Genomic DNA, 23,944 nt, shown 5'->3' on the forward strand with positions numbered 1-23,944 from the left:
GATGCCGTTGAGTCATATGTTTGGGAAGCATGGAATTATTATGAACGCATTTTTATTATTTTTTAATTTGTTATTTTGCCCGAGATTCTTTTTACCGGGGACTTGGATTTCCTCAGATTTATCCGTCTTTCAGAACTCTCCTCCTGGTTTTGAAACAGAAGGCATTAGCATATCAGTGGATTGCGAATGCACGGGGCTTGTCTCCCTTCTCGCTGGAGCTGGAAAAAGGCAAGCCTGTCCGAATCCACTGCCTGGAAGTCTCCAGCCCCCCCGAATCGGGGTGGGGGGGGCGAAGCTTTGCCCACGGCAGAAGAAAAGTTTTTTTCTGTGCGTTTGGAGCACGCGCTGACGGAACCGCTTGCCCCCCCTCGCTGCCCTCAGGGCGGAGGTGAGTTGGCTCCGCTGCCTGAGCCGCTGCCCGCCCCGGAGGAGGTACCGGTCCCTGCAACCCCTCCCGCGGGCCCGCCTCAGCCTGGAGTGGACCCATCGCCTCCAGCAGAGTTTGTCGGCGTTTCCGAGGCAAAAGCACCGCCTCCCGCGGCTTCTCCCGAGTTGCTAGGCGACACACTCGACAACAGCGATGATCGACGGCAGCCCGCCCCGGAGTCAGGACCTGCAGCCCCTGTCCATTCTCCTTCTGCATCGCAGCCGGCAATTGCATTCACAGCAGTGCCGGCGGGGGTTGATCCCACGCCGTCCACGCAAGTCCCTCCCGCGTCCGACCCTCCAGCAGAGCCCGTGAGGGCTCCGACCGCAGCAACCTCTCCTTCGGCTGGCGCACCGGTGGAGGGGGCTGAGGTTGAGAGTCACCAAGCGGAACCATCATCGGAGCCGACCGCGGCAGCCACCGCAGCGCCTGCAATCAGCCTGGATTCCTCCCCAAGCTTTTCGGGCTGTCCTGAGGCTGCCCCTGCGGGGGGAGCTGGGACAGGGGAAGGGGATTCTGGTTTGCCCCTCCGTGGGGGGGGTGCGGCTCGACAGCTGATTGCGGGCTCCGGCCGCCTGCTTGCCTGCAAACTCAGTGTTTTTCGCGGGCTGACCCGGGTCTGGTTCGGGGCTTCCCGCTGGGGGATGGAATGCCTGACTCCCCCTGCGCACCCTTGCGGCGTGGGGGAGGGGGCTCCTGAGCCTTCTGCCTCCGGTCCCCAGCCCGCAGGGGGTGGTGCCAAGGGGCAGAAAGAGGGAACATCTTTTGCATTTGCGTTGCAGAGGCAGGAGACACAGTGGAATGTGAGCATCGCTCATCTGCTGTGGGGACAAAGCACCCCCAGATATGGGGTGTTGATCCCTTGGAAAGCTTTTCTTCCCCAGCTGCTGGTCTGCGCCGGTTCAGCGGGGATGAAGCGTTCAGTCACTCAGGCTGCCCGGATGTCGGCAGCTGTGTGCTGGGTTGAGAGAACACAGAGCCTGCTCCGTGGGCTGGGTCTGGGCCGTTTGGCTCGGTTCCCTGGGCCTGGGCCTCCCGGCCAGCGCCTGTTGGGTTTGGGGGCTTTGTTTCCCCCGTCGGGACCTGGACCACCGTTCTGTGAGCCGGGTCTGGGGTCCCTGTTCCTTCCACGAGGGCCAGGCCCCCCAGCAAACAGTGGCTGGTGGACCAGCCTGTTTGGGGTCTCAGTGGCTCCTCTCTGCTGCTGCTCTTTCAAAAAAAAAAAAAAAAAAAAAAAAAAAAAAAGATATGAAAGAGCTAGCAGCTCAAAACTTTTGCAAGCCTGTTTCAGAACAAAAAGGAACTTTCAGCAATGTCAAAGAGGAACATCTTCAGTTTGGACTTTTTCCTGAAACTCAGCTGTTTGGACTTGAAGCAATGAACTTCCCTTGGACTGTTTTTGCATTTTCTTCTATGTTAAGATTGTTTTGGTGATGTGATGGGAATTTGGTGTTTTGCAGGTGAAGAATTTCCCTGATGGTTCCACACCAGCATTTGATTGATTTAAAATAAAAAGAGTGAGATGTCACAAACATGTTTTATGAAAAATCCTTTCCTCAGGATTTTTCCCCTCCTGGGAAGCTGAGAGGCCTCAGGAACAAACTGTAAACAATTCTTATCTGCTGCTGTGGAATGCAACAGGGCAAATCTCTGATTGGCCCCGTCAAGCTGTTTCCAATTAAGAGCCTATCACAGAATACCTGTCCGGCCGGTCTCGGTCTGAGAAGACTTTTGTTTTTACATTCCTTTTCTATTCTTAGCTTAGCCTTGTAGTGAAATCCTTCTCTCTATTCTTTTAGTATAGTTTTCATATATATTATCTATCATATAATAATAAATCAAGCCTTCTGATACATGGAGTCAACTTTCTTGCCTCTTCCCTCATCCTGGAACCCCTGTGAACGAGGTAACATTTCTCCCTCCCACTCACCCCATGCCCAGCCACTGGCCCTGCTGCCCAGCCCCCTGCCAGGGCACAGGACAGCAGGGCAGCAAAAAGGGAGGTCAGCATGAGCATGACTTGGTGCTAGCAGGCTGGGGAGGCAACACAAGCACTGGGGGGAACAAGAAAATCTACCTCTGCTCCTGAAGAGTGGCTAAAATCCTCCACTTCTTTCAGGGCTCTGGTAGCCTCCTCATTTCTGATCTTAAAGTGACGCCAGCGAGATGCCAAGGAGTCCAAGCTGGTTCTGTTCTCTTGCGGTGGTTGGGGCTTGAATTTAGGTGGATGAAGCTCATCTCTGGAAATAAAGAGAACTATGAACAGGGACCTGCAGTGGGAGGGAGGGACACCTGCACCAGCAGCTCCTGCTCAGGATGCAGCCCCTGGCTGGGTGCTGGCAGCTTGAACTGAGAAATGGTTTGATCCAGCCCTTCCCAATCCAGGCTGGAGCAGCTCTGCTCTAAAGGCAGCCCAGGGATGACACTGAGCTGCTGCAGCAGCTGCAACTGCTTGCACTGAGCAACTTCAGAGGACAGGCATGAACACCTTGTGGGGATGCCAAAAGCACAGTGGGAGAGGCAAAGACAGAGAAGGCAATCAAAAAGGGGAGATCTGAGGCACCCAGGGGCAGACCCAGCCAGTGCCCAGCCAGCACAGCCCCCCCAGTGCCCAAGGCCAGAAACTCTGCAGCTCCACCAGGGATTTATTGGGAATGTTCCCCTGACACTGCTGGGGGCTTGGGTGACATTTCTGAACACTCCAAGCGACTCAGGTCGCATTCCCATCCATCCATCCATACATACACAGGCTGTGGTGCTGGGATCCTGCCAAGCTCTGTCACCCTTGGGTTTGGGGAGGTTTCTGCCAGTCGTCCTGAGCTCCGTAATTGTGCTCTCTGTGCCAGAAAGCAAGCAAGAAAGATTTTTAAAAACCCAAACCAAACTACAACAGGGAAACCTAAAAAACCTTCAACAGCTCAACCCTGCTCAAGTTATTTTTTTAGGGACACCTAGCACTCTCCAGCTGAAATGCTGGGCTTTTGGGGAAAAAGAAAAGTACATGTTCACCTCCAAATTGAAAAGGATTAAGGTAAGAGAACCTTTCAAACTACAAATTATTGGCCCAAAGCTTTTACCTTTGCAAGAAATCTCTAGTTAAGACCAGGCTGACAGTTAACAACTGGTTCTTCTGGTAGGGAGAAACCCTTCCTCTTTAAGGGAAGCAGCCTGAGAGTTGAAAGCAACTGTTTTGTCAAACTTCAGGCTCCCTGGCACAGCCTGAATCACCTGTCCTTCCTGTTCACTGATTTATAGGCAGTGCCACAATGGCCCAGGTTCAGATGTTTGGTGCCATCCAGGGAATTTGGCATCACCATTTCCATATGTCTTAAGAGAAGTTTCAATCTTTGCATCCACTCTTCAAATGCCAGCTTTCCTTTCTTTTACAGAAAGCTCAAGGTACCCGAAAGTCTTCTGACCTCCTCTTTTGTGCTCAGAGAGATGACATTTAAACCAGATGTTTCCAAAGGGAACAGCATTTAAAGAACAATGAACTAAAATGACCCTGGATCCCAGCTTAGCCGAACTCCATTCTGTGTCAGACACTGAGATTCCCACCTCTAAGGCACGAGCTGTTTGTGCCACCCATCCCTCCTGTCCTTCTGCACAGCAGCCTGTGCCTGTTTTCCCCAGAAGAATCCCTGTCCCTGTGCCCCTGCCAGGAGCAGTTGCCCACAGGCACACAGCTCCCCTTGCCCTCACCAGGGGGTTTCTCTCATCCCCGAACACGCCGATGAGAATGTTGGTGTGATGCTCACCCAGCGCCTGCACCTCCACCACAACTGGGATCTCTGCTGTGCTCTGGGGCTGCACAATCCCACAGGGCTGGGGGCTGGAGTAGAACACAGCAGAGTCCTCCTTGCGTTTCTGGAAGGGACAGAATGAAATGCAGCTTCAGAGGCACCTCTGAAGAAACTTTAGACACCTTAACATCCACCGCAACAGCAACTTACACACACGTTTAAAACTCCCCAGGACAAAGGTAAAAGGCACAAACAAGATGCAAGAATTGGAGGCTTAGCACTCCCACGGGATCCTGCAAGGAGGCTGCCAGCACAGGCATCACTGTCTCTGGATGCAGCAGCTTTTCACAACCCTCTAAGATCTCCCACAAGAAAACACCCTGAAGACAATAACATCAGCTGTTCCCTCAGCAGCTTACACTGCCTCCTCAAGTTTACATTCAGGTAGGATCCTGTTCTCAGCAGATCTTTAAGACTGAAGAGAAAGCAGCAAAGTCTTATCCAAACTCTTTTTTCCCCTAAGAATCTCCTCAATAATATTTGACAGGAGGAGGTGGATGTGATGCCAAACCTGGGGAATAAGCCTGTAGCAGCCAGGAAGGTGGCTGGGATTCCTGATGACGAGCTTCCTCTCGTACGGCACCTTCAGGTGGCACTCATCGTACTGGAGCACATAGGGGGACACTTGGAGCTCAGGAACGAGACATCTGGGCAAAGAGATGACCCCAGGGGAATCAGAGATACTGAGAGAATGGAGAACGTTTACCCCCAAAGATGGTGCAATGGAGCAGAACACATTGGTCACTGTCAAATGGACATTTAACAGCCCCACAGGGATAAATTGCCTTCTGCCTCTTCCCACTCAAACAGCTCTTGTCAAGGAGGGGCAAACCCTGAGAGGCAGCACCCAGAGGCTGCCAAGTGCCCCAGGCAGAGCACTTGGTGCCACAGCTGCCTCAGCCCCTCCTTTGCCCAAGAAGGCTTGCAAGGACTCCTGTCACAGTCCCAGTGATCCACGAGCTCTGGGGGAGCCTTCCCAAAAAGGATCAGGGTTCACTAAGGTTCAAGGAACACACAGCTCCAGTGTCTCAGGAAAAATGACTCCCTTCTCTCCCATGGTGCTGTTGCCCTGCCTGAGAACTCAGCTCTTTGCCCCAGCCCTGGAGGGCACCAGACACCAGCTGCCCTCCAGAGTGGCTGATCACCCCCTCTCAGGCCCTGCAGCTCCCTCCCTCCTTCCCTGCACAGCTCCAGGTACTGACTGGCCCCAGCTCCACCTGCTTTACAGAATGGCAGCCCAGGCACTGACTGGATGGCTCTGCCTGGGACAGGGAACAGCACCAGGGAGCTGCATCCCTCTGGGCATTCAACTGGCACCCACAGCAGCACAGCAGGATGGAATTCTGCCGCAGCAACAACGACTTTTGGTCTCAACTCTGAGAACATTACAGCTCCAAATGGGAAGCCGAGGGAAGGAGAAAAACTGGAGCTGACCTGCCACATCCAGGGCTGCTTTCCCCTCCTAAGACCTTGCCCTCACCACTCTTGCTGGGAGCCACTTCCCCCCTGCCAGGTGCCCTCATGAACAGAAGCAGAGCCTGACTCTCAGCAGGCTGCTTGCTGTGGCCCAAACCAATGCATGCTGATCACAACCAGCACAACTCCACCTCTTGCAGCAAGAAGGAGAGGAGGCCCTCGGGAAATTTGTTCCACCTCAAGCACCAAAACCCAGGCCAAGAAATTATATCATTCCTGGTCCCTTTAGAAGAGGGCCCAGGACTGTGCTGGGCTGTGAGCAAGGCTGCTTTTCACCACAGGCTGCTGCCCAAGCCCTGCTGTTCTCATCTCCAGCTGGCACAACATGAGGCCATTAAGCAGCACTTCTCCTTGGCAGCTGCAGCCAGCAAAGCCTGTGCAAGGCAGTGCCTGGGGGAGGCCAGGCAAGGGCTGGTACCTGGCTGTGATGATCAGTGTTGCCACTCCCTTGCCAACGCCCTCCACGTCCACCAGCATCCTCCGGCGGAACTCCATCACCGTGTTGGAACACAGGGTCACCTGGTGGAAGAGAAGAACAGGAAATTCTTCCTTACAAAACCTCATTACCCACCTGTGATATCCTCCAGTTCTTGAGGAGGATTTGGCCTTCATTCTTCTGCAGCTCCATGTGTGGAGCACAGTCTCAGAGGAACAAAAGCCTTCTGGCAATACCAGATTTGTTAAACACACCTTGCTATCAGGGCATAGGTCAGCTACATTCAAACATTAGACTAAAGCTCTTTGCAACATTGATTTCAAATTAAGGGGCCAATTTCTCATCTGACTACAATGACATCCATGCAGAGGGAATCTGACTTGAACACAATGAGTTCAGCTTTACAGCAGGAAGCTGAGGGCAAAGTGTGGCCCAGCAGGTGCTGGGCACTTCATGGCTGCCGTGGGACCCGGAGCCCGGGCTGGCTCTCAGAACTCCAGCCCTGTGCCAGGAGTGGGGAACTGCCTCAGGGTGGGCACTTACCAGAGGCAGAACCCTCAGAGCCACTTGCTCTATGGTGCAAGAGACATGTCACAACAGGGAGCAGGCAGAGAAGAAAGGAGGAGGCTCACTGTCTTGAAGTTCCACAAGGAAGGGTTTATTCCAAGCAAAGGGATCAGAAGCAAAAGAGCCCTTGGCACTCCTGTGCAAGGGCTTTTGTACAGACACAAATCGGGGGGGATACAAACAGCAAACCAATAGGGAATCCTCCGGGGAGCAGTGAGGGGATTACATCAAGTGTACATCTGGGGCCACTTGGGGTAGGAGGGTGGAGAGGATGACAAGGACCAATGGGGCCTCCAGGAATAGGGGAATTCCAAAGGGGTGTTGCAGACAGGGATTGGCTCAAGGTCAAATTGGCAAAGAAGGCTGGGGAACAAAAGGGGGTGGGTTGCCTTGAAAGGCAGGGAAAGAGCTGGAACAAGGGGCAAGGAATGGCATGAGGGACAGCTTTGAGGGAGGGTGAAACCCAGGGGTAAACCAACTCGGGGAGAACATGGGGGTACAACAGAACAAACCACTTAAGAAGGAATCAATAAAATAAATTTGAACCACTACACATGGCTGCAAAGTTTTCTGTCCCCTCTAGAGATTCCTGCAGTGAACACAAATCATTCTGCTCCCCAGGAGAGGGGAAATGAGACCAAGAGGAAAAGCTAACTGCCTTATACAATGACATCTCTCTAACAGCCAACTTCTGCCATCATCCTTGCTCTGCCCACTTGCAATCAAATCAATCGCTCTCAAAAACACAAGAATGGCTTCAGGCCTTGACCATAAGGTATGTGACCTCAGCAGATGATTTTGGAAACCAAACAGTGCTCCTGGAGGAACATCCCAAGTGAGCCAGCTAGCAGAGGCCTCCCAGCAGTGCAGATCTCTCCCTCCCACCATGCTCAAAGCTGGCACCAGAGCTAAAGCCCTCCCACACTCCAGTGCAGCTTCAGCCCTGGTGCTGCAGAGTCTGTAGCTGGACTCTGTCTGTACCTCGATGTCCTGGTGTCCCTGGGGGAGGATGGTCCCTCAGCTGGGATTCACGGTGAACACCCTGGGCTCCACATAGAAATGGATTCCCTTCCTCCAGGCTGGGTCACTGTGCCTGCGGATCTCATCCACGCTGCCAACAGCCGGCTGCGTGCCATCGTACAACATGCGGAGCTGGAACGTCAGCGGCACCGCGGAGCTGTTGGTGAGGCGACAGCGCTGGGTGTAGGGAAAGCCTGGCAAAGGACACAAATATCCAGTCAGGCACCCATGATGGCATGATCCTGGGGTGAATATCCTGGCAGGATCAAAGTGGGATTGGAGTTCAGCTCTTTATTATCTGAACTACAGCTCACCGAGAAGCTGCGTGAGGAATTAATCGTCACTTAGTTCCCTTTGACACAGATTCCAGACTGCAGCCTTGAAAATGCCCACTCCTAGCCCTGCTCAACACTGCAAGCTTCTCTCTTTGGGATGGGGAGGAGCTCCCTCACCTGCCCCAAACCAGCACCACTTATCTCTCAGTGATGGCTGTGCACCCAGACCCAGCATTTACTCTGAGAATTCCAGCTGTCAAATTCCCTGGGAAGCCTGCCAGCACTCCAACTGTTTTCAAGAGATATAAACAGTGAGTCATCATTGAGAAGAAGCTACAGCAAAAGAAAGTGAGGATGGAATCAGGAACTAGAACATGGTGCAAAGCATCCTAAATGCAGCTCCTCTCTGCAGCATCCCTAAGGCATCTCTTGGTTTGGGCCAAACAGACTGAGCACGTGGCAGCTCAGAGCCCACTCAGCTGGGGGCACACCCAAGCCTTGCTTTGAGATAAGCAATTAAGAACCAGCTCCCACCTCACCCAACAAACGGGGACATCACAGCCATACTACTCACTGGGATTGCTGCCTGCAAAGGTTTAGCCCACTTTAGCTCTGAGATTTGCTTTCCATCCTGGAAAGACATGATGTCTGCAGGACATCCCCACCCACTCATGGTGGGGAGGTCCTGCAGAGCCCACAGAGCAGCCATAACCTGCTCTGCAGTGCACACCTGGCTGGGCTGGCCAGCTCTGTGGGGAGGAGACTTCTCCCCAGGCCTGCTCACCAAGAGTCCCTGCAACACAGATGGGGAGAAAAAACAACTGCAGGTGCAGCCCAGAGCTTCTCTGGGCCCATCCAAGGGACCACTGCCAGCTCCAGCAGTGACTCCAGCAGGGAGGCAGGAGAGGCACAAAAAGGACAAACCCAGATATCAAAACCTCAAATGAGACTGAGCTCAGCACATGCAGACAACAGTCAACAGTTGCAAAGAAGCAAAGATACAACAGCTGCCTTCAGCTGAAGAGACCTTAGGAATGAAATTGGATTCAGCAGGATCGATCTCCTGGTTCAGAACCATATTTCCATCTGTTGCCTTGCTTGTTCCATTTCTTCAAAACGCAACTTGACAAGTGCCTCCTGCCGCCGGCCGGGGGCGATGTACAAACCACGAACAGGACGGGACTGCTGTGGAACGTGCCTTGAGCTGTTTTATTTTTCAGCATCAGTCTCATTACATGGCTATGACAATGGGAAGATGCCAGCAGCTCACATCCCAAGAAGCAGACCAAGAACTTAATGTTACAACTTACTTTATAACTTTTTTGACCAGTCACACAAAGCAGAAGCACATTGACAGTGGTTCCATCCAACCACTATAAGCACACGTACCTTTAGTTAAAACAATGCTTGCTTATTTAGAATACAATGCCTGCTTGTAAGCCTTAAAACACAATGCAAAGAGCTCCATTATTAAGCTTCAAACTTCCTAATATCTTGCTAGATAAACTTTTCTGCAGCTTAGGGAGTTATCCTAGACAAGCATTAATACATGGACCATTGTTCTACTCGTCCTTGCTTTTCTACTTTATAAATAATTTTTCTACTGACCTATCTCATGGCTATTGCTTAGCTCTAATCACAGTTCTGCTGTCTCTGAGGTCTGCCTTTTGCAGCTTTCCCAAAACCTTCTAATTCTGTGGATTCCCACATGCAGCCACCCTTTTAATTGCACTGCTGCCAACACCCTGACTCACAGAGTGTCAGGTGGTTTTCTGACTCTGTCAGTGTTGTTTTGTATTACTGCATTGTTTCTTTTATTTTTATTTTCTTCCCTAATAAAGAACTGTTATTCCTGCTCCCATATCTGTGCCTGAGAGCCCCCTTAATTTCAAAATTATAACAATTCAGAGGGAGGGGGTTTACATTTTCCATTTCAGGGGTGGCTCCTGCCTTCATTAGCAGACACCTGTCTTTTCAAACCAAGGCAAGGGGAAAGGTTCAAAGCCTCAGTTATAACGCCAATAAAGTTTGAAGGAACAAATAAAATAGGAACTGGGGATATTCTGTTTGTTCCAGATGCAAGGTGAAATTTATTAGGATGGGATTTACAGGTGCAGTTTGACATTGGAGTGCTCCCAGAGGAAGGGAAAATGGTGGTTAGGCTTCTCCAATAAAGGGAAGAAAATTAGGAGAAAATTCATGAGATGATGTGGGCAAAACTAAAAAACTGGGGTAAATTAAACACCAAACCTTTAGCAATAAAAATAGTTAATGAAAACCATCCAGTTTGGGTACGGCAGTATCCACTCTCTCTGGAAGGGAGATGAGGACTACGGCCGGTGATCCAGGACCTGCTTGAGGACAGGACCTTAGAACCATGTGTGTCCCCCATAATACACCCATTATTGCCAGTAAAGAAGTCAGGGACTTACAGGCTTGTCCAAGATTTGAGAGAAGTGAACAAAGAACAGTGAATCCATACCCAATTGTGCCTAATCCCTATATGCTACTGAGAAACATCCCAGTGGTTCAGTGTGATAGACCTAAAAGATGCTTTTTGGGTGTGCCTGCTGGCAAAGGAAAGTGGGATATATTTACCTTTGAATGGGAAGACCCCGATTCTGGGAGGAAGCAACAGCTTTGGTGGACTGGGTTACCCCAAGGGTTTTCCGAATCCCCAAATTTCTTTGGTCAAGCCGTAGGAGAAGTAATACAACTCTTCTCCATGAAATCTGAGATAAAGCTCATCCAATATGTAAATAATTTGCTTCTCTCAGGACAGGAAGAAGTTTGGGAATCCATCACAGTGTTGCTAAATTTTCTGCGGGACCAAGGACTTTGGGTATCAAAAAAGAAACTCCAATTTGTAGAATGGGAAGTAAAATATCTAGGACATGTGATTTGTCAAGGGAGCTGGTGGCTGAACCTGAATCCTGAGAGAATTACGGGGATAGTCTCACTCCCACAGCCAAAAACTAAGAGGGAAGTCAGAAGATTTTTAGGCTTGTGGGGATATTGTAGCCTATGGATTGAAGGATACATGCAGGACATCAAGTTCCTGTATGAAAAGTTAGTTGAAGAAGAGATTACATTGGAAAAAGGTGATGAACAAAAGTTTGAAGTTTTAAAGCAAAGATTAGTCAGTGCACCAGCACTGCCTTAGACAAAGCTTTTTATCTCCTTGTAGATGTAGAAAGAGGGGTAGCACATGGAGTACTAGCCCAAGACTGAGGAGGATCCAGGAAACCAGTGGCCTATTTACCAAAATTCCTAGACCCTGTCAGCCAGGGGTGGCCAACCTGCATTCAGGCAGTGGCAGCAACTGCCGTACTTGTAGAGGAAAGCAAAAAATTAACCTTGGGCGAAAATTGAAAGTATACACCCCTCACTCAGTAAGGAGTATCCTGAGCCAAAAGGCTGAGAAATTGCTCAGTGATTCCCAAGTGCAAAACTATGAAGACATTTTAATAGACAATGGTTTAGAGCTAATCGTGAGTAACCAACTCAATCCTCCCAGTTTTTATATGGAGAACCATGTGAGGCACAAATACATAATTGCCTAGAGGTTATAATCTATCAAACTAAAGTAAGAGAGGATCTAACAGATCGACCACTCCAAGGAGGAAAACAATTGTGCATCAATGGATCTTCACAAGTAATAAAGGGGCACAGGGTATCGGGGACGCTACAGTGGATGAAGGGTTGGTAGCCACAGAAAAGAGAAAGTTACCTTCCAACTGGTCAGCCCAAGCATGTGAGCTATATGGCCTAAAGTGAGTGCTGGAAATATTAGCACAGAAAAAGGGAACAATATATACAGACTGAAAATACACGTTTGGAGTAGTGCATACCTTTGGAAAAATTTGGGAAGGGAGGGGGCTATTAAATTCAAAGGGAAAGGGACTCATTCACAAAAAACTTTTTAATAGGTATTAAAAATGTTACAACTGCCAGAAATAGCAGTGGTGTATGTTAAAGGGCATCAAAAAGGGGTGGCTCAAGAAGCACAAAGGGACAATTTAGGAAATTTAGATGCTAAGAATGCAACTGAATCAAAGGCAGAAAAATTAATGATAGCATTAAGCCTCATGAGAGAAATGCAAGAAGTCCCTGTTTTCAGTGGGACAGAAGAGGAAGAACTCCTTAAAATAGGAGCCAAGAAAGATAACAATGGGAGATGGAGATTAGCAGATGGGAGGCAAGTGTTGGATAAGAAAATGCTCGGAGGCATACATAGAACAACACATTGGGATACTCAAGTGCTAAGTGATCAGTTTCTAAGGGATTTGGGCTGCAAAGCAATTCTCAGAATAGCTAAGCAAGTAATTGACGTGTGATACGACAACAGGTGAGTAAGAAAATAATGAGGAAAACATTCAGAGAAGGGTGAGAACTAGCCTTAAGGCCCTTTCAAAACATCCAAATCAACTTTACCAAGCTTCTCCAGGTACAATGGTGGAAGTTTTTGCTAGTGATAGTAGATCATGTGACTCCTTGGGTAGAAAGCCAATGCCAGTGTTGTGAGTAAAACACTTCTAGAATCAATCATTCCCTCATATGGGATAGCAAACAGGATTGATTCAGACCGGGGAACTCATTCACATCTAAGATATTGCAGAAAGTTGTTCAGGCCCTGGGAGTAAACACTCCATGGCATCCACAGAGTTCCAGTCATGTTGTAAGGATGATTCAATCTCTTAAAAGAGCTCTCGTTAAGCTGAAGATTGAAACCAAAAGGTCATGGATAAAATGTCTCCCTTTGGCCTTATTAAGAATTAGAACCCAACCCCAGTCAGATCTGGGGGTGTCACCCTATGAAATGATGTTTGGGTTACCCTTCCTGACCTCACCCCAGAAGGTTGCCACCTATGAGGAAGGGGAAGCCAATGCCAAGAAAAAAGTTATGTCTCTAGCACAAACCTTAGAAGGGCTGAGACATAAAGGGGCAATTCCTCAAACGACCACCCTGGATTTCAGAATCCATAATATTCAAACTGGGGGTTGGGTGATGATTAAGTCATGGAGAGATCAGCCTCTGACTCCTCAGTGGGAAGGTCCCTTTCAGGTACTGCTCACCACCGAATCGGCCGTGCGAACTGCAGAGTAGGGATGGACTCATGGCAACAGAGCCAAAGGCCCAGTAGAAGAACCCAAAGAATGGACTATAACATCCAGGCTGTGTGAAACGAGATTGACTCTCAAGCAGAGACTTAGAGACAACCAGAAAAACACCAGGAGCCCCAAAAAGTAGAGTTGAGCTTCCATCAACCAGCTCGAGAACTGTCTTCCTGTCTTCATAGGTGAGAATTACCATCATCTGCTGAGGGGAAGTACACAAGGGACTGTAAAAGGAAATGGGACAGCTTCTTTAAGAAAATAAGACAAAGGGAGGAGAGCAAGACCAGGTTGGCCTCCTTTGTTTGCTATCAAGAAGGCTCCATAACCCTGCTTTGGGTAACAACCACATAAACATGGTAAGGTAGGGACAAAAGGCCAGACCAGACCTCTGACATTCCTCAGTTGTCTTTTAATACAACAGGGACTGGAGGGCAGGACCGAGTTGTCCTCTGTACTCACCCCTAAGATACACTGACTATGGGTAGCAGCCACACAGGCACGGTAGATGGGAGTCAAAGCCATACTGGACCTCTGTGATGCCCTTGTGTCCATTCCAAATAAGTGTGTCTAAGGAAAACCTGAGATTTTTTTCTCCTGTTCCCACTGTTCTTGCCCACATCAACAGATGCTGGTATAAATCATTCAAGAGAGAGAAAAAGTTTTGACTTAATTGTTTGAGCAAAATGACTTACAGGAAATAAAAAGGGGGGTTTGTTATAGATGAGTAATCCTATGGTTGACTGTCACAATTAAGGGGAGAATATTTAATATATGTTAACAGAAGTTTTGTAGATGTATGATTATCCTTCCCCTCCCCTTGCCTTGTTATCACAGGATGGCCTCAGAAGTTGGGGCATTTGGGAAGGTCGGCGTGTTACTATGGCAGCACCTGACCTCCAATCAAGGTGTAATAAAGTGATCTGCACCACTGGACAGTGAAGAAATAGTCAACTGACAAGCCTTTGAGAGGGGCCAGAGGTATAAAAGACAGAACATCAATTTTGTAGACGAGCACATGTTTACTGAAACCTTTATTCCCAGTGCTGTGTTCTTTTCTTTATTCAGTCCTCTGTTGTATTTTGATAAGCTCTTAAAAAACCATTTAAAATTTTGAAAGTGAAAATCGTTTCTCACATGGGGTTGGGGAATGTGAGGCAAGGTTGTCCACTCTGGGTCAGCTCTAAGGTACAACTTCTCTGACCTGGACAGACCTCATTAGGAGAGACCCTGGATAAATATCAATCACAGAATGCTGTGATCAACTCTTCTCTAAAGAGAACAGTAATAAAATGCACTCTTTAAAATAGGAATACACGTTTCCTAGAAAATCACTGAAATATTTCTCCATAAATGTAAAAGGAAATCTTCCTGATGAACTGCACAAGAGCAGAGGGAGATCAAGGCAGAGCCATGGTTTGTCAGGACTTGCCTGATCCTAATGAGCCCTGTGGTGCATTTGGAGCTGAGCCCTGGAACTCCAGGCCGTGAGAGGAGATTGCACAAACCTTTCCAAGAGTCAAGGTCAGAGGAAACACCCAAAGTGTCTCTAAGTGTTAATGGGTCTCAGTGAGGTCCATCCCAAACACAGGCTCCTCATGGACTCCTTGGAGGAGAGAACTGGAGGCCAGGATGGCACAAAAACTTCTAAGATACTCAGTGAAGAAAGGAAAATTCAAAGTACCTTAAAAACCTTGAGTACCTCAAAGCATTAATGAGCCCCACTGAGTGTCAGTACAAAGCTCTCAAGGGACTCATTAAAGCAGATAATTGGGGCCATGATTGCACAAACCACTAACAGAGTCTGTATCCAAAGGGAAACACCAAGTACCATAAAATAACCAAAGTACCTTGAAGCATTAATGAGCCCCACTGAGTGTTGTTACTGACAAAGCCTCTCCAGGGACTAATTACAGCAGATAATTGGAGGCCATGATTGCACAAACCTCTCAGGAACTCCAAGGCAAAAGCCAAACCCAAAGTATTTTGAAAAAAATCTGTGAGCATTGAGGAGCCCCCAGGGCCATTGCTGAGCAAGGCTCCCCAGGGACTCCTTCCAGCAGATCCTTGAGGCCACTGGGATGTGGGCTAGGGGGGGATGCAGAGGGCAGGACAAGGGGCTGACAATGCCCAGCCTGGCTGGGGCTGTGCCAGGAGGCCCCAGTGCCTCAGGACAAGGTGTCTCCTCCCAGCCCTTGGTGGCACAGACCCTGCTGTGGCCCAGGGCACCAAGACTTGGCTTCTCTTTGTCCCCACCTGCCATCAGTGGCTCCAGTTCTCTGCTCTGCCTGGGGCCTGGGGACACTTTCTCAGTCGTGTCCCGCAGTGGGACCCATTAAAAGTGAAAGAAACTTTGGAGTTGGATTCTGACTTGGAGTTCTGGAGAGGTTTCTTCAGCTCCCTCTCAGGGACTGATGTTCAGAGCCTCAGCACAAAGCCCCAGAGGGTCATTAAAGTCCTTGGGCTGTGTCTGTGCTGCTGAACTGGGCTGGGCCTTCCTAAAGAGCCAAGAGTTTCAAAAGCACATTTCTCTTGATGAGCAGCTTTTCTCCCAGCCCAGCAGGGCTGTGGCACTGCCTGCAGCCACCCTGGGCACAGCACAGAGGCACAGAGAGCTTCAATCAGTCAGGTCTGGGAAGGGGCTGAGAAGTGCCTGGGGCACAATCCCTGCCAGCCCTTGGCACAGGATCCTCTGGCTGCAGGACAATGCAGCTGCAGCTCCTGGAGCCATCTCCTAAAGCTGGAACATCCCAATGCCTGCAGACTCTGTGAGTACATCTCTGATTGTCTCTTGTGCAGAGCAGCCAGGGGTGCCCAGAGCTGTCCTGCAGAGCAGGGTCCTGCAGCCCAGGGCGCTGGGCTGGGGCAGGGACTCTGCTGCCTGCCAGGGACAACTCTCAGCCAGCCCTGGCAGCTGCTCCCAGCACTGGGGAAAAAGATCTGGGTGGGAGAAGACAGCTGGTAAGGCTTGGAAATGTTCTCCTTGTGTGGGGAGGATGCTGCATTGTTTAGGAGTGCCCCTGGCAGGACATTTACTGCAGAACATTTCCAAGTAGATTATACAGGGAGCACAGAGAAGCAGGGGCTGTATAAAAGGGAAAATCCTGCTTTTTTATTCTACTGCTCTGTATTGCCTGGATGGGAAATTGGCCATAGAAATCCATCTTTCAGTTCAGGCTGAGAAAAAAAAAAAAAAATTCTCTTAGATCTGAAAATATGAGGCAGAGATAGAAATCAACACAGGGCCCCTCACAGGAAGCATCAGTTACTTTTCCAGCTTCCTCAGGGTTGCTCTGATGCTGCCATAAGACCCTGCAGAGTCAGGGCTGCCCCTGGGCAGTGCCAGGGCTGGGAGGGGTCTGCAGGGCAGAGCTGAGCCCCCAGGGCTGGGCTGGGCTCTGGCAGCACTGCAGGGACCAGCCCTGGGCACAGGGAAGCAGCTGCTGGCAGGGACAGCTCCAGGCAGCAGAGCCCTGGGCAGGCAGTGGGGGAAAGTGCCCCCAGGCTGTGCTGGGATATTTAAAGTCCTCTCCAAACCCAACTATTCCATGATTGCTTTTTTTACAGATCCCCATGTGCAGCCCCAGCAAATGTCCAACAGCAGCTCCATCAGCCACTTCCTCCTGCTGGCATTGGCAGACAGGCGGCAGCTGCAGCTCCTGCACTTCTGCCTCTTGCTGGCCATCTCCCTGGCTGCCCTCCTGGGCAACGGCCTCATCATCAGCGCCGTAGCCTGCGGCCACCACCTGCACACGCCCATGTTCTTCTTCCTGCTCAACCTGGCCCTCACTGACCTGGGTTCCATCTGCACCACTGTCCCCAAAGCCATGCACAATTCCCTCTGGGACACCACGACCATCTCCTACACAGGATGTGCTGCTCAGCTCTTTTTCTTTCTGTTCTTCATAGGATCAGAGTATTTCCTCCTGACCGTCATGGCTACGACCGCTACGTGTCCATCTGCAAACCCCTGCAGAGCTTGTGCCCACATGGCAGCAGCTGCCTGGGTCAGTGCCTTTCTCAATGCTCTCATGCACACAGCCAATACATTTTCCCTGCCCCTGTGCCATGGCAATGCCCTGGGCCAGTTCTTCTGTGAAATTCCTCAGATCCTCAAGCTCTCCTGCTCCAAATCCAACCTCAGGGAATTGGAGCTTCTTGCAGTTAGTGTCTGTTTAGCACTTGGTTGTTTTGTGTTCATTGTTTTCTCCTATGTGCAGATCTTCAGGGCTGTGCTGAGGATCCCCTCTGAGCAGGGACAGCACAAAGCCTTTTCCACCTGCCTTCCTCACCTGGCCGTGGTTTCCCTGTTTATCAGCACAGCAGTGTTCGCTCACCTGAAGCCCCCCTCCATGTCCTCCCCATCCCTGAATCTGGCCCTGTCAGTTCTGTACTCAGTGGTGCCTCCAGCCCTGAACCCCCTCATCTACAGCCTGAGGAACCAGGAGCTCAAGGCTGCAGTGAGGAGACTGATTACTGGATCCCTTCAGAAACATTAAACTGCTAGCCAAATTCTGCATATCACTTGTAATAAAAGTCATCTTTCATAACTATTGGTTTCATTTCTGAGGTTCTTTTTCTTTCCTATACTTTTTAAATATTATCCACAAAAGAATGGCTCTGCCATTTCTCATTTTGTTTTTCTCCACCTTTCCTGTGGCCACAGACTGTGTCAATGATGCGCTGTGCTCTTCATGGCTTTAATGGAACTAAAGGATCACCCAGAAAAGTTTTCTGCAGAGATGCCCATTTGTTGCCTTCTCTGGAGCTGCAGCAGCAATGTCTGTGTGCAGAGCTGGGGACAGATCAGTGCTGGCACAGCAGCTGTGCCCAGCAGCAGCAGCACTTGGTGTTGCCAGTGCTGCTCCCGTGGCCCTGCCCCACTGCCCTGGTGGCCCTGGTGTTGCTGTAGGGCCTGAGTGCTCTCGGGGCCGGGCACAGTCCTGGGGGTGGCAGTGCCAGGGCTGCAGCAGGGACAGGCCATGGGCACTGCTGGGGCAGCGCTGACACCTCAGGCCAGGCCCTGGGGGCTCCAGGCTCCTTGCCCAGGCTCTCTCAAGAACACACCCAGGCCAATGCTCAGCACAGAAAACCCCCGTGAGCAGCCCCAGGGTGGCCGTGGGCAGGCTGGGGGCAAACAGCATGGCTGGTGCTCTGCAAGGGCTCTGGGGGAGATGGGAAGGAGCAGCAGAGCAGGGGCTGATCCATCCCCAGTGTGCTGGACAGCCCAGGGCAGCGTCCCAGAGCGTCCTCATGGAGCTGCCAACAACATCCCCTCTCTGCAGCCCTGGCCTTTCCCCCAGCTCACACAGGTGCCCCATCCTTGCAGGCACAGACACGGCAGCACTGGCTCAGGAGCCCCTGTTTGCATTGCACAGAGCAGGGGGAGCACCCCCATGCTGTTGGTGTGGGGACATGAACCTGAGGGAGCACAAATGCCATCAGCCCCTGGCGCCAGCAAGGGCTGGGGGACAGCAGGAAAACCACTCAGCTTTGTCCTGGCCTCTGCAGTCAGCCAGAAAGTTTGTTCCCATCAGCTGGGAGTTTCCTGTCCCACTGCAGACGCTGTTGCTCAGAGCCAGGGCTGCCTGGCAGCCACCCCCAAACTGCCCTGAACATTTCCTTGGCTTCACCTTTGCTTTCTTTATAGTTCACTTATACAGATTTCGTCCCACTTCCCACCCTGTTCCCTTCCCTGCAAACAGCCCATTCCTATTTGCCCTTTCCTCTCTGGCCCCACTCCCCATTGCAGTTCCTGACTTGGCACCATGGGAATGTCCCTTGGGGAGCAGGATCATCCTACAAGTGCTGCAGGAATTGTCTGCAGGCTCCTGCAGTGCCTTCTGCTGCTCCCTTGCCAGAGGCACCCCAGGCCAGGGGGCACATCTGGGCTGCTGTGTCTGGCTCTGGGGCTCCCTGCTCTGGGCAATGAGGAGGAGCTGCAGAGGCTCTGCAGGACTGACAGGATGGGCTTTGGGGCTGGCAGGAGAAGCTGAGGGACCTGGGCTGCTGGAGCTTCTGAAGAGGAGGCCCAGGGCTCATCCTGCAAATGCTCCAAGGGTGGTTTCAGAGAAACCCAGAATCAGCAATGTTGGAAAAGACCTTGGAGATCATCAAATCCAACCAGTGCCCTTACACTGCCTTGTCTCCCCTGAGCCTCCTCTTCTCCAAGATAAACAACCCCAGCTGTCTCAGCCGCTCCTCACAGGACTTGTATTCCAGACCCCTCCCCAGCCTTGTTGCCCTTCTCTGGACACGCTCCAGCCCGTCCATGTCCTTCCTAAATTGTGGGGCCCAGAACTGGACACAGCACTCGAGGTGCTGCTCAACCAGTGCCGAGCACAGGGGAAGAATCACTGCCCTGCTCCTGCTGGCCACACCATTCCTGATCCAGGCCAGGAGCCATTGGCCTTCTTGGCCACCTGGGCACACTGCTGCCTCATGTCCAGCCTGCTGTCCATCAGTCCCTGCAGGTCCCCTTTCTGCCTGGCTGCTCTCCAGCCACTCTGTCCCCAGCCTGTAGAGCTGCAGGGGTGCAGGGGTTGTTGTGGCCAAAGTGCAGGACCTGGCACATGGACTTGTTGGATTTGGGCCCTGGATCCAGCCTGTCCAGGTTGCTGTGCAGACCCCACCTACCCTCCAGCATATCAACACTCCCAGCCAAGTTGGTGTTACCGCAGTTCCATGAGTCCCCAGATTGTCCCAGTGTTCTCCATGATTCCATGAGGTCAACCAGTGCCACAATGTTCCTTTGGTTCCATGGGACCCCTTGATGTCACAAAGTCCCTTGGATCCTTGGGCCCCATAGTGTCACAATGGCCCTTGGTCCCCCAAGGCCCTGCAGTGTCCCAATCGATCCTTGGTTCCATGAGGTCTGGCAGTGCAGCAATGCTCTCCTTGGTTCCACAGTGTCACAGTGGCCTCTTGGTCCCAAGGGCCACCACGGTGTCAAACATGTTTCCTTCATTCCAGGAGTCCCTGAGGAGCAGCACTGGCCCCTTGGTTCCATGGGGCCCTGCAGTGTCACAATGGCCCCATCATGACACCAGGTCCTGCTCTGTCACAATGCTCTGCATGGTTCCACAAGGCCCTGCAGGGTCACAGTGGCCTCTTGGCTCCATGAGGCCTCAGAGTGCCACAAGGAATTCCTTGGTGCTGCAGTGTCACAATGGAGCCCTGGTGACACAAGATCCTGCCGTACCAGAAGGCACCCTTGGTTCCATGGGGCACCACAGTGTCACAATTGTTCCCTCAGTTCCCAGAGTCCCTGCAATGGAGCAATGGCCCCTTGATTCCATTGTCCCCAGGCTCTCCCAAGGGTCTCCTTGGTTCCACAGTGTCACAATGGCCTTTTGGTTCCACAAGGCCCTGCAGGGTCACAGTGCCCTCTGTGGTTCCACCAGGACCCAGACTGTCACCATGGACTCCTTGCTTCCATTCAGCCCCACAGTGTCACCATGGCCCCTTGGCTCTGTGCTGCCATGCCATACACAGTGTCACCATGGTCCTCTCAGTGCCACCAGGCCCCGCAGTGTCACAATGGCCCCTTGCTTCCCCAGGGCCCTGCAGTGTCACAATCATCAGAGAATCAGCCAGGCTGGAAATGACCTTGGAGAGCTTTAAGTCCAACCTGAGACCCAACACTAACCACCTTGTCACCCAGACCATGGCACTGAGTGCCACATCCAGTCTTTCTTTAAATGCTTCCAGGGATGGTGACTCACCCATGTCTTTGGGCAGCCCATTCCAATGCCCAATCACCCTTTGTGTGAAGAATATTTCCTAATGCCCAGCCTAAACTACCCCTGGTGCAGCTGAAGGCTGTGTCCTCTTGTCCTGTCCCCGTCCCCTGGGAAAAGAGCCCAACTCCCGCCAGGCTGACCCCACCTGTCAGGGAGTTCTAAAGAGTGATGAGGTCTCCTTTGAGCCTCCTCTTCTCCAGGATAAACAACCCCAGCTTCCTCAGCCCCTCCTGAGCAGACTTGTGTTCCAGACCCCTCCCCAGCCTTGTTGCCCTTTTCTGAACACGCTCCAGCCCCTCCATGTCCTTTGTGAATTGGGGGGCCCAAGGTGCTGCCCAACCAGTTCTGAGCACAGGGGAAGAATCACTTCCCTACTCCTGCTGGCCACACCATTCCTGATTGATAGGAGTGCCAGGGGTTGGATGAGGGAAATGGTGGGGATGGGGTGGAGACAAAGTGTGATTGATTGTCAGCCATGAAGGGTCTTGATTTTCATATATGCTCAAACTGCATGAGAAGGATCTGGGAGTCAATATCAATTGGACAGTGCTGATATAAATCTATATACAGGAAAACAGGACAAAAGGGTTTTCTCTGCATTTTCCTCAATATAGTATATTCACTTTGAATACACATCTGAAATCTGTTCAATTACCACAGAACAACTGAAAATATATATGATTCCTGGGGTTTTTTCTCAATTGGGTGTTTTGAACAGATGTTTATGAGACTTTGTCACTGAATTCCTGAACTGAAGAACTCAAGATAGAAGAGGCCTCTAGAGTAATTGAATTCATCAGCAGCCTCCAAGTGGCTGAGGACCCATCCCCATGAGAGCAGCAATGAACAGAAATGGGCACAGCTTTGTGGCTGCCCCAGCTCTGGGATGGGCCCTGGGCCTGGAGCAGGAGCAGCTCTGGAGGGCCCCAAGGCCGGGGCTCTTGTGCTGCCCTGGGCAGGTGGGATGGCAGCAGGGGCTGCAGAGCTCTCAGCACCTCGGCCAGAGGGGAGCAGGGCACCCAGGGAGCCTCCTTGTGCCTCGGCCAAGCCCCTTCCCCCATGGCTGGGGCTGAGTCCTGTGGCAGCTGCAGCTGCTGCTGTGCCCTTGCCAGGGGCTGAGGCCGTGGGGCAGTGCCCAGAGCAGCCTGGCCTGAGCAGAGCTGTGGGGCCAGAGCCGGCTGGGCTGGGCTGGGGAGAGGCCCTTGGTGCTGCCCAGAGCTCAGGGCAGCTGGGAGAGCTTGCAGGGAGCTGGGCTGGGCTCCAAGAGCCTGGCCCAGACACCATCAGTGTCCATCTCAGCCTGGCTGAGCCTGCAGGGGCAGGACTCAGGCCAGGCCTTGTGGGGCAGGGCCAGCGCCTGTGCCAGGCATTGAAAACAGGCAAGTGGCCCCGAGAGGAGGCTGCTCTGTGCCCTTGGGGGCACGGACAGAGCAGGGGAGGGCCCAGGACATTTGTCAGCACCAGCCTCTCTCCCTGCAGTGTGATGTGTTCCTGTCACACTGTGACAGGCAGATCCTGTCCCTCCCTCATAGCTCAGGGCTCTTCCTGGGGCACTGGGATGTGGGGATGTTCCTTTCTCCTGGTGTCCTGTCTGGGCTTCCCCAGCTGCCTTTGGCATTAATTCTTCCTTTCTCTGGCTGTTCTCTTCTATGTCAAAAGGATCCACCATCTCTGAAACCACCCTTCAATCCCTCCCAGGCTCTCCTCTGCTGTCCTCAGTCTCCACCCCACAGAGCACAGAGCTCCTGTGTCCCTATAGACTGGTCAAGTCCTTAAGACCAAGAGCACAAGGGGGACATTTCTTTTCTATAGGAAGGAAACCACAGAACCCCAGGGTTTGAAGGCAGGTGAAAAGCTGTCACCAGAGACCAAGGCAAGCCAGACCTGTCTGTCCTGGTTACTTTTGTCTGAAAGCAACCCTTGGATATCTGGGGAGTTTTGGGGGTGGAATTCCATTTCAGCCATGGGTTTCTGGAATGGAATGACAGTTCTCCATAGGAAGGAAAGGGCAGAGCCCCAGCGCTTCAAAGGCTGATTAGAGGAGGCCCCAAGGAGGCCAAGGCCAACCAGACCTGTTGTCAGGGAAGAATCCTCGGATAAACAGAATTTGGGAGACCAAAGCCCAGCTTTTTCTAGGGGCATCTGGATAAGAAGGACAGGTTTTTTTCCATAGGAAGAAAAGTACACAGCCCCAGTGTTTCAAAGGCAGATGAGAGCTGGCCCTGAGGAAGCCAAGGGAACCTGGACAGTCCTGGCAGCTTTTGTCTGGGAGCTATCCTTGGATATAAGGAGTTTTGGAGGGGGATTCCCAATTTTGGCCATGGATGCCTGGACTTGAAAGATGTTTTTTTCCATAGGAAGAAAAGCACAGCCCCCGGTGTTTTGAAGCCAGAGGAGAGGCAGCCCCCAAAAGGCCAAGTCCAGCCAGAGCTGTCTGTACTGGCAGGTTACATGTGGGAACAATCTTTTCATATAAGGAAATTCAGAGGAAGAATCCTAGTTTTGGCCATGAACCCCTAGAGGAGAAGGACAGTTCTTTCCCACAGGAAGGAATGCACAGAACTCCAGGGTTTCAGGGGCTGATGAGAAGTGACCCTCAACATGCCAAGGTCAGCTGGACCTGTCAGGCAGCCCCCAGGAGGCCCAGCCAACATGACCTGTTCCATGTTCTTGGATCCTTGGGGCCCGGCAGGATCACAATGGCCCCTTGGTTCCATGAGGCCCTGTAGGGTCACAACAGATCTTTGTTTCCATGAGGCCCAGTGATATAACAATGGTCTCCTTGGGTCCACAGTGGCACAATGGCCCCTTGCTTCCATGAGGCCTTGCAGTGTCCAAATGGTTTCCTTGTTTCCACGGGACTGTGCAATGCCACAATGGCCCATTGGTTCCCTGAGATCGCAGAGTCTCATAATGGCCCCTTGGTTCTATTGGGTTCCTCAGGGTCACAATGGCCCCTTGGTTCCACCAGGCCTGGATGTGTCACAATGGCCCCTTGCTTCCATGGGGACCCGCAGTGTCACAGTGGCCCCTTGCTTCCATGGGGACCCGCAGTGTCACAGAGGTTGCCTTGGTTCTGTGAG

General features: G+C 51.6%; 1 protein-coding gene and 1 pseudogene across 1 annotated transcript; one reads left to right on the plus strand and one right to left on the minus strand.

The window, feature by feature from the left end:
* The window catches only part of LOC127060596 (zinc finger protein 239-like), a 1,956-nt pseudogene extending 1,313 nt beyond the window's left edge, over positions 1 to 643 (minus strand).
* Positions 644 to 17,099: 16,456 nt separating this feature from the next.
* On the plus strand, positions 17,100 to 17,618 carry LOC108963873 (olfactory receptor 14J1-like; the record flags this gene model as incomplete). The annotated part of the gene is made up of 1 exon (XM_050984273.1): positions 17,100 to 17,618. A coding segment is annotated over one exon (519 nt), but the record flags the coding sequence as incomplete, so codon positions are not given.
* Between the last annotated feature and the right edge of the window lie 6,326 nt (positions 17,619 to 23,944).

The sequence above is a fragment of the Serinus canaria genome, chromosome 25 (assembly GCF_022539315.1).
Source record: "Serinus canaria isolate serCan28SL12 chromosome 25, serCan2020, whole genome shotgun sequence".
NCBI lineage: Eukaryota > Metazoa > Chordata > Aves > Passeriformes > Fringillidae > Serinus > Serinus canaria.